Genomic DNA, 10,637 nt, shown 5'->3' with positions numbered 1-10,637 from the left:
TACTCATTCCGACACGCCTACCCCCATTACCCTAGACACTATGTCAATCCATCTCATCTGGGGTCTTCCTCTCCAGTGCTGTCCCTCCACCCTTCCAAGCATGGTGCTCTTCTCTAAGGACTGATTCAAGAACAGAGTATGTGTGATGGAGCTTCAAAATCTTGCCTCCTGGGAAAAACTTGGCTTCACCCTTTTGAAGACAGACAACCTATTTGTTCTGGTGGTCCATTGTGTGTGCAATACTCTTCCCTGGCATCACAGCTCAAAAACAGAAATTAAGTACCTACCTTAGATACTTCAATGCCACAAACAAAGTGTGATAGAGAGAGAGTCAAACTGGAAAGAGAGATGCATGTTAAAGGCTGACATTTCCATATATCACTTCATAAGTTACATATCTTTCTCAAACAGTGTTTCTGAAAACAGATGTACATGTGAATAAAATGTGTTTCTCCCAGGGCCATGGAGCGAATGGTGCAAGTGTTGCCCTGTAACTGGAGATTAATTGCCAAGGTAAACTCACTCATATGAAAGGAAGTTAATATAGTAAGTAGGAGACCACGTAAGGCCTGGTAGTTGGTAGATCGGAGTTTGGGGTTTATTCTAAGGACTACATACAGGAGGATTTCCAAACCCTATTGTCATCAGGTCAGGTCCCATTCACAGTGACCTGTAGGAAAGAACAGAAATTCCCAGTAGTGTTTCCTATGTTTAGATCTTTGCAGAAACCCTTGACCACTGTATCACCTGTGCACCTTGGCTTGACTCGTGGAATCTTCTCTCTGCCACCAAATCAAAATCAAATTATAGGTGACCCTTTCCCACATTTTCAGACACTGTACATAGCATGGGACTTCCTTGTATGTGTATGAGTATTATCTTGTCACTCACACCATTACATTTCAAGGTGAATCTAGAAATGATTTTTTGTAAAATTCTCTGTGTGTGTGTGTGTGTGTGTGTGTGTGAAATTGGATCTGACAGATAAAGGAGGAAACTGCCCCTCCTTTTCCCGCAGAGCATCTGGTGGATTCAAACCACATACCTCTGGGATTGCAGTTCAGCTTCTTGCCACTAGACCACCAGAGCTTCCTCCTAGAAGTGATTTTTTTAACTATGAAAGCAACCCTATTTCCCCTCACCTTTTCATAGTAGATCATACGATCATCTAACTCAAAATGTCCCATGCCAGTCCATCTCATTTCGCCAGTACCTTGTATGTCAATATTTATGCATTTCATTTCTTTCTTAACAATATCCAATTTTCCTACATTCATGTTTTCTACTGGGCCAATTGTCAGAATCAGTATGGATGGTGAAGAGATTGAGATAGTTAACAATTTTAGTTTACTTGGCTCCACAGTCAACACTCTTGGTAACAGCAGCCAGGAAATCAGGAGACGAATTGCATTGGGAAAGTCAGCTGTGACGGACCTCTCAAGAGTACTGAAGTGCAACAACGTCAGGCTGTAGACTAAGGTGCACCTGATCCAGTCTATAGTCTTTGCAATTGCGTGCTATGCATCAGAGAGTTGGACAGTGAATAGGGACGATAGAAAGAGAATTGATGCCTTTGAATTGTGGTGTTGGAGAAGAGTATTGCATATACCATGTACTGCTAGGAGAACAAACAGGTTTGTTCTGGAGAGGGTGAAGTCAGAATGTTCCCTGGAGTCAAGGATTCTGAAGCTTCGTTTGACATACTTTGGGCATTTTGCAAGGAGGGACTGGTCCTTGGAGAGGGACATCATGTTTGGGAGAGTGGAGGGACGGCGCAGGAGAGGAAGACCTTTGATGAGATGGATCGGTTCTGTGAGTGGAGTGGTGGAAATGACTGTGTTTGAGACAGCGAGGTTGGCACAGGATAGAATGGCGTTTAGGGCTCTTGTACATAAGGTTGCTATGAGTTGCAAGCGACTCAATGGCACATAACAACAACAACATGTTTCCTACAGGCCACGTTCCAGTCACTAATGTTTGCTAACAACTGTTCTTCCTCCTTTGTGCTTCCATACTTGACGGCTCAGCCTCAGTTACCATATCTGCTAATCTAAGTGTGCTCTATTGTACATGGGGTTTTTGAAGCCCTGCTATTTCAGAAGTAGATGTCCAGTCCTTCTTCCTACTCTGTCTTAGTGACTATGGTGCACCTGATCCAGACCATAGTCTTTGCAATTTATTGCTATGCATCAGAAAGCTAGAGATGACTAGGGAAGATAGAGAATTGATGTCTTTGAGCTGTGGTGCTGGAAAAGAGTATTGAATATACCGTGCACTGCTAGGAGAACAAACAGGTTCGTCCTGGAGAGGGTGAAGCCAGGCTGCTTCTTGGAGGCAAGGATTCAGAAGCTTTATCTGACATACTTTGTTCTAAGGCAGGACCAGTCCTTGGAGAGGGTCGTCATGCTTGGGAGGTTGGAGGGACAGCACAAGAGAGGAAGACCCTCGATGAGATGGATTAATTCCGTCACTGGGATAATGGGGATAGGTGTGTTGGAGACAGTAAGATTGGCACAGGATAGAGTAGGGTTTAGGGCTGTTGTACATAGGGTCGCTATGAGTCGCAGGCAACTCGACAGCACATAACAACAACATATCATGGGAGGAGATGGTTCCTCTTTTTCCAGTGGAGCAGTTAGTGGATTCAAACCTCCTGCCTTTGGGATGATAGCACAGTTCCTAATCCACAAAGCCAGAGGGTATTGAGTAACTCATCAAGGCCCCCTAACTATCAAATGAAGGACAAGAAACTGCATTCTAGGGACGCTCAGAAACCACTGAGAGAGAATGATAATATTTTTTGTTAGGTGTGGTCGGGTCAAGCACGATTTATAGCGACTGTATAAACAACAGATCTGAACCCTGTCCTGTCCTGTGCTATTTTCATCATCTCAAACATACCCATTGCTTCAGTCACTGTGTCAGTCCATGTCATTGGGAGGCTTCCTCTCCTTCGTCGACCTTTCCAAGCATGATGTCCCTCTCCTAGCAAGGTGTACAAAGTATGAGAGACAAAGCTTCGCCATCTTTGCTATATTTCAAAAACGAACCCTGAGGCCAAAACCCACCCTCTTCCACCTCTCGGAGCAGTGGAAGCTAGAGGCTGTATGAGATCTGCGGCTCTGCCTTGCCCATCCATACTAGAGCTATGCCCGTATCTCTCTCTCTCTCTCTCTCTCTCTCTCTCTCTCTCTCTCTCTCTCTCTCTCTCTCTCTCTCTCACACACACACACACACACACACACACACACACTCTCTCTCTCACTCACATCCCCCACCCCTACACCCCCTGTGTAGCTCCAACCACTCCGCCACAGCCCCGCCCATTAATCATCACCCCGCCCACTTAGTCAAGGCCCCCCACAACTCGCCCCGCCCATGCCACTATTAACCCGCCCACTTCACCAAGGCCCCGCCCACATACCACTATCCCCGCCCACTACCTCATTTTTCCCGCCCGCCTCCGTCACCACGCCCACCCCCGAAGCTCCGCCCCTCTCCCGGCTGCTTTCCTCAGACTCCGACCAGCGCAGACCCGCGCGGGCGTCCGCCTTCAGCTGCGCGCCTCTCCTCCGGACTCAAAGTAGGGCGTGTCCCCCCGCCGCGCGATACCGAGGGGCGGAGGCGGGTGGACGAGGGGAGCCTGACCCTGTGCATCCCGCATCGCGCCCACAGCTCCTTTTGACCCCTCTGTTTGCCACGTCCCTTCGGGACGGCTCTGTGTGAGGAGGGGGAAAACCCACCCGCGACGCCCCGCAAACCTCTCTCGGCGTGGCCCGGGGCGCGGCTCGAGGCCTCCTGCGCCCCACGCGCGGGGGCGGCCGCTCGCAAGTGCCCCTGGAGCCCCGCTCCTTCCTCCCCGGCGGGGGTGGCGTCCCCCAGAGCAGCGCCGCGTCCCTCCCCATCCGGATGAGCACCAGCCGCATGCCCGTGTTTACGGGGTGCCCCGCCCCGCGCAGAGATGGGAAATGTGGGAGGGCACGCCGTGGGGGGCGCCTGGAGCGGCTCGGTGACCGCTGGGGGGGTCTGGGGGGCCCGCGCGGGCTCGCTCGCCTCATCCCCCTGCCGCCCCGCAAGCCCCCCAGCACCTCCCGCGCCGACCTGGCTGCTCCCCCTCGGACCCCCGCCTTCCCCCTCCTTCCCCGGCGGTTGCAGAGTCTCCCTAGACTTCACCCCCAGCACTTGGGGTTTTCCCGGCGTGGGGGGTCGCACCCCTTTCGGCTTTGGTAATACAAAAGGGGGCACCGGTGGTCTGGTGGGAAGGAGCTGCGCTGCAGTGCTGAAGGTGCGCTGTTCGAATCCACGAGCTGCTCCGGGGAGAAGGATGGGCGACCTCCTCCCATGCGATTCACTAACTGCCTCTGAGAACCCGGGAGGGTCAGCGGTGGGGTCGGTTCATAGCGATGTGTACACTCCCCGGTCCTCTGTCATCATGGCCTGGGCTGGCCTCCCCTGGAGGGCGAAGACAGACTGGAGAGGGAGTTCTCTAATAATCAGTTCCATTTGCAGTAAAGCTCTGGAACTCTGACTGGGGTGGGGGTGGGGGGAGACCACAACAAAATAACCGGTACCCGCAGCCAGGGAATTAAAAGACGAATTGCACTGGGGAAGTCTACTGTCAGAGACCCCTCTAAAGGACTGAATTCAGAGCAAGGATGTCAGTCTGGAGACTAAGGTGCGCCTGACACAGGCCATGGTCTTTGCAATTATTTGCTATGCATCAGAAAGCTGGAAAGTAACTAGGGAGGATAGAAGGAGAATTGATGCCTCTGAGTTGTGGTGCTGGAGAAGAGTGTTGAATATACCATGGACTGCTAGGAGAACAAAAGGTTCATTTTAGAGAGGGTGAGAGCAGGCTGCCCCTTGGAGTCAAGGATTCTGAAGCTTCATGTGACATACTTTGGTCATGTTGTAAGGAGGGACCAGTCCTTGGAGAGGGACGTCATGCTTGGAAGGGTGGAGAGACAGCGCAGGAGGGGAAGGCCCTCTATGAGGTGGATTGATTAAATGACAGGGGTAGACAGTAAGGTTGGCTCAGGATAGAACAGGGTTTAGGGCTGTTGTACAAAGGGTCACTTTGAGTCGCAGGCGACTTGATGGCACACAACAATGACAACATACATATACATGCACACATATATGTTGTTGTGTACTGTCTACTCAGAACTGATACAGCTGACCCTCCAGCGGAGGTTTTCAGACACAGTTAATCTCATGGGAGGAAACTGCCCATTCCTCTCGCGTGGAGCAAGCTGGTGTATTTGAACCGCATGTCTTCAGATTGTAGTGCAGTTTCTTGCCACTAGGCTACTAGAGCGCTCCCTCACAATGTATGTCAATACTTAAGAAATATGATAAGACAACTTGTTTTGTGCATTACTCCTCACTAGACCTGGGAACAATTAAAACATAAATTGGGATTTATTCCAAGATACTAAAACTAGAACGGAAGAAAATGGAATCAAGGCAAGAGACAGGTTATGATCATTAAATCTCTCTCACGTTCAGGAATGTGGCTTTAGTGGACTCTAATACCTTTAGTTTGAGACGAATGATTTAATTTCTGAGGTGGAATTAACAATGATCAAAGTTCACTTAACTTGTCAGTGCAGTGGCTGGCTGTGTTTTTGTGTTCAGTTTTCCTTTATTGACAACTTTAAGCAGAGAAGCAAAAAAGCTTTCCTAGAGGAAGTCTAAAATTACTTCAGTGTAAACAATAATTTTCTTTTCCTCCTGAAGCCACCCAAAGTGCTATAACAGCCCTTCTCATTTTTGTCCTCATAATAAAACCTTAGGATGTTATTCAGAATAGTATAGTTTGTGGAGATGTGTATAAACTCCTCATATGTATTTTTTAAAGACTATTTTATTATATTTTCAGTGAAAGTTTGCATGGCAAATTAGGTTCCCATTTAACTTTTTTTTCTGGTTTTTCATTTTCTACTGGCTTTTTTACAAAATTCAAATACAAATTTGAACGAATTCTTTCAATTTCCCTCACACACCCCCATCAAATTGTACAGCCTAATGATTAATCTCTCCTTTCCCCTCCACATCCCTCTGCTTCCAGCCTCTCCCACCCCTCCAGGATCCTTATACTCATTCTACAATACTGATTTTATACAGTATTTATCCTTGTGGGACTGAGTTAGTTCGCTCAGCATGATGCTCTCCACTCATCCCAAGTTAGGTAATAATTGACAAAGTTATTGCACCTGTATGCTGCATAGTATTCCATTGTGTGAATGTAACATAATTTCTCAATCCATTTGTTTGTGGTTGGACATTTGGACTGTTTGCATGTTCTTGAGATGGTGAACAATGCTGTCTCATGTATTTTTTTCTATAATTATATTTTATTAATTTTCATAAACATTTACAGAGATTTTGGGTTTCCATTCATTCATTGTTGCACTATTCTCTCTACCCTCCTCCCAGTTTGTTCTTGTCCAAATGCCACAGTGCTTGTCAAAGCCAGTTCTGATTAATCTTCTTTGTCAGTGTGTCCTTTGCCATTCCCTATCACTCCTCCCTGAGAGAGACTTCACCTTGAGTCATAAGGAAAAGGGGATGGCATATTCTCTTAGCTACTTCCTGCTGAAAAGGGACGCTGTGGGTTTCAGGGTGAAGATCTTCTCTCACTACTCTAAAGGGCCCCTTTGGCAGTAGGAAACACATATTTTTAAGTGAAGTATTTTCATTTTACCATTCATATTTCAAATCTTTTTCATTCAGTTCTTTTCTTTCTTGATGCCTTCTAAGTATTTTCTTGTTTATAATCCTTTGCATCCATTATTTCATTTGAATCAACACATTGATGAATAAACCAAAGGATCTGGAAGGAAACAATGAAACTTAATGCCTGGATGTAAATCAGTGATGCAACACCTCTCTAATTTTTCTTTTTTCATTTTGCCTGCCTTTCCATATTCTTTCTTCCCTACTTCCTTCCCCCAGCTTCCCAGCCTTTCCCCTTTACTTATATGACCATATTTAAAAGAAGAGAACTCAAATCCTTTCTTAGAAAAAATAAAATCTTAGAAGAGGTCATTGATCAGGATATTAAACCAGTGTAGTTTACATTCGACTGTGTTCTCTTATTGCTTTGTAATTTTATATTCTAAATAAAATTTCCTCTGTAGGAATATAACCTGAAGTGGATAATACATTGACTTAGGTCATCCAACTTAGTGTTATCTTTATAGGACTAATGAAAAGTATTTTACTCACTGTCAAAGCGCTGAAGATTCTGTATTCAAGGTTTACATATATCTTCATATTTTTTCCAGTTTGTAAAATCACCTAACAAGTACAGGCAGCATGTTCTACACACATGTCCTTATGAGCAAACGAGGGCCGTTGGCCAAAATATGGCTTGCAGCCCACTGGGAGAAGAAGCTCACAAAGGCCCATGTGTTTGAATGCAACCTAGAGCTAACCATAGAAAAAATCCTTTCACCGAAGGTATGTCAGTGATGAAAATGATAGCTGGTATTTTCTATAACTTGTAGAAAGGAATAGAATTAAAATGTATTTGTTCCATGAACTATATTTCCAAGAACTCAAATGGCCTTTCTTGTTTTAATTCCTGTAGTATATTAATGCATATATTGGTTTCTGTAGGGAACTAATCATGCTATATATTTATTCTGAATAGCTTAGACCCTGACGGGTAAAGGGTCCAATACTGTATTGTTTTATTGTTTTGTCCTTTCTAATTTCCCTAACAAAATACCTCTTACATCATTCAGTTACTCATAGCTGACCCTCGAGGGACGTTTCAGAGGCAGTAAATCACATAGAAGAGACCTTATATTGCGTTGTTGTTAGGTTCCATGAAATTGAGTATGATTCATAGTGAACTTATGAACAACAGATTTGAACCTTGTCCTATCCTGCACCATCCTCATCATCGCTGATATATTTGAATCCATTGCTGCAGTCACTGTGTCAGTCTACCTCACTGAACATCTTCCTTTCATGGACTCTTCACCTTTCCAAGCATGATGTCCTTTTCCAAGGAGTAGCTCCTCAGGTCTGGTGGCCTCGTGGCAAGAAGCTGTGCTTGCAGTCTCTAAGGCGTGCAGTTTGAGGCCACCAGCTGCTCTGTGGGAGGATGGGCAATCTCCTCCCATGTGATTAACTGCCTCTGAAAATGCAATGGAGGGTCAGCTATGGGTCGTTTTCTGACTCTGTGGTACACAACAACAACAGCATGGATCTTTGGTGGCCTGGAGGTAAGAAGCTGTGCTGTCAATCTGAAGGCACACAGTTCGAATCTACCAGCTGATCTTGGGAGAGAGATGGGCATTCTATTTCTGTGCAATTTCTTGCCTCTGAAAACCCACTAGAGGGTCAGCTATGGATTGGTTCTGACTTGACAGTGCATAACAACAACAATAATGTGCCCAAATTCTGTGTAAAAAAATAATTTACATGTAAATTAAAACATGTGAAAATATTTCATTAACAAGAAAATATTCATTATGGAACATTATACAGCTACTAAGACACTTCGGTGGTTTAGTGTGTTGCATGTTGAACTACGAATCACAGTGATAGCAGTTCGAGTCTACCATTCTTCGCTCTGCAGGAGAAGGTTGGGCTGTCTCCTCCCAAGAAGATTTCCAGCCTCTGGAACCTGATGGGGAATCTTAATGGGTGGGAACCAGCTCAACACTGCTGGGGTTTCTTAGTTGATAGTTTTCTTCCTCTTTGAGAGAAAGACGAGATATAATTAAAAACCTGTATGTCAGGCAAGGAACTAGACTTTATGTTTATTGGTTTATTTAGTCCTCATAACACCCCTGTCATACAGACTTCTTTTAGTCCCAGTGAAGAGCATGACTTTTGAGTTGGTCAAATGTTAATTTTCATTTCAGCTTTACCACTTAATAGTTATAATTCTTAATATAGCTCTGGTGACTTAGTGATAAGGAGTTGTGCTTCCCCTCCAAAGGCTTGTGATTCAAAACCAGCCACTGCTCAGTGAAAGAAAGATGGAAAGTTCCCTCTCCTGCAGTTTACGGCCTCTGAAAACCCACTGGAGGATCAGCTCTGAGTTGGTTTTGACTTGACATTTGTTCTTGTTGTGTACCATGGACGAGGAAACAGTTTGCAGGGGAGCTGACCCATCTGCTGGTGGCAACTCCTTACCAGTAAGCCATTGGAACTCTCTCTTGACGGTACACATGAACAACAACAATCCGCTTTCCCCATCTGTAAATACAGATGATTGTCAGAACTAATCAATATATGAAAAACACAATGCTTGACAAAAAGAAATATGTACAATAAAAATCAGTGTAAGGCCCCAGCAGTTCCCACTTAAAGCAGATGATGGAAAAGTAACTGCACCATGTCAAAGGTGGGGAATATGTGAGAAGTGGCAAGACAAGGGGCCCCCATTGAGTTCCCGCTCTCACAGATTTCACTGTGATAAACTGCAGCCTTTATTAACAAGCTGAACTTTAAGAAGATAAAGTGACTCAACCCCAGCAAATGAGGCAAGGCTTGAACTTTAGCCTGATTCCAGCATTTATAGTCTTAACACTAATAATAGTACTAAATGCCTCCTTTTCTTCACTAAGTAAGGTGTGTGGCTTGGGTGGGGGTGGGGAGAGAATAAATCCTCTTAAAAGACAAGGTAAAAAGAGATGTGAAATGTCTTTCTAAAGAGTAGAAATTTTTTTGTGAGTTCAGTAATTTTCAAAGAACTATATTATGTTCCCACTCTTTAAGTATTGTAATACTTCGAAAATTCTTGAAAGGTGAAAATCGCACTTCGAACCTCAGGACATCTTCTCCTGGGAGTTGTTCGCATCTATAATAGGAAGGCAAAGTATCTTTTGGCAGATTGCAGTGAAGCGTTGCTTAAGATGAAGCTGACATTTCGCCCAGGTACGTGTATGCTATTGATCACCTCTTCTTGAAGTTTCCTTGTCTTTTTATTTTGATAGACTCTCCAAATCAGCACACTCAAAAACGTCAAAGAAGACTGAATGGATGACCAAATCTAAGATTTCATGGCTGGGAACCAACTCTTTCCCTTGCTGTTCTTGTATTTGCAACAAAATATCATGCTTTCCAAACTTGAATTATTTCTGCATGTTTATTTAAGAAATGCATTCAAGCTGCCACACTGACATTTGGGGTTTAATTGCTCACTTATTTTGCCATGAAGTAGCCCTGGTGACTCATTGGTTAAGCACTCGGCTGCTGACCAGAAGGTTGGAGGATTGAACTTGCTAGTTGCTCCACGTAAGATATAGTTAACTGCTTCTGCCAAGATTTCAATCTTTGATAGGTTGTGGGCAGCTCTCTGTCCTTCTTGTAGGATGGCTAGGAGTCGGATTTAACTCCACAGTAACAGGGTTGGTTTATGGTTGGTGAGCTCGTTGTGTCTGTTCGCTTGTACAAGAGATATTGGAAATAGTGTCATTGACAAACCTACATATCTATATTGCTGTTGTGTCACTGGGCTCAAGTATGTCAGAGTGGATTAAGATGGCACAGGATTAAGATGGCACAGGATAGGACAAGGTTTAGATATATTTTTCATAGACTCACCCTGAGTTATAATCAACTTGATGGTATGTAACAACGACAGATATCTATACTTATCATTGTTTTCAAAA

General features: G+C 44.7%; 1 protein-coding gene across 1 annotated transcript in view; it reads left to right on the top strand.

Moving 5' to 3' along the window:
* The first annotated feature begins 7,320 nt into the window (after positions 1-7,320).
* RAD21L1 (RAD21-like 1 (S. pombe)) overlaps positions 7,321-10,637 on the top strand; it is a 38,323-nt gene continuing 35,006 nt past the window's right edge. Inside the window, exons 1-2 of the mRNA XM_006881401.1 lie at positions 7,321-7,464; positions 9,771-9,900. Coding sequence (XP_006881463.1) covers positions 7,321-7,464; positions 9,771-9,900 — 274 coding nt within the window. The remainder of the gene's footprint in view (positions 7,465-9,770; positions 9,901-10,637) is intronic.

This window comes from Elephantulus edwardii, unplaced genomic scaffold (assembly GCF_000299155.1).
Source record: "Elephantulus edwardii isolate Elephantulus edwardi_28Jun2011 unplaced genomic scaffold, EleEdw1.0 scaffold00015, whole genome shotgun sequence".
Classification (NCBI taxonomy): Eukaryota; Metazoa; Chordata; class Mammalia; order Macroscelidea; family Macroscelididae; genus Elephantulus; species Elephantulus edwardii.
This window is presented reverse-complemented; position numbering and strand designations above follow the sequence as displayed.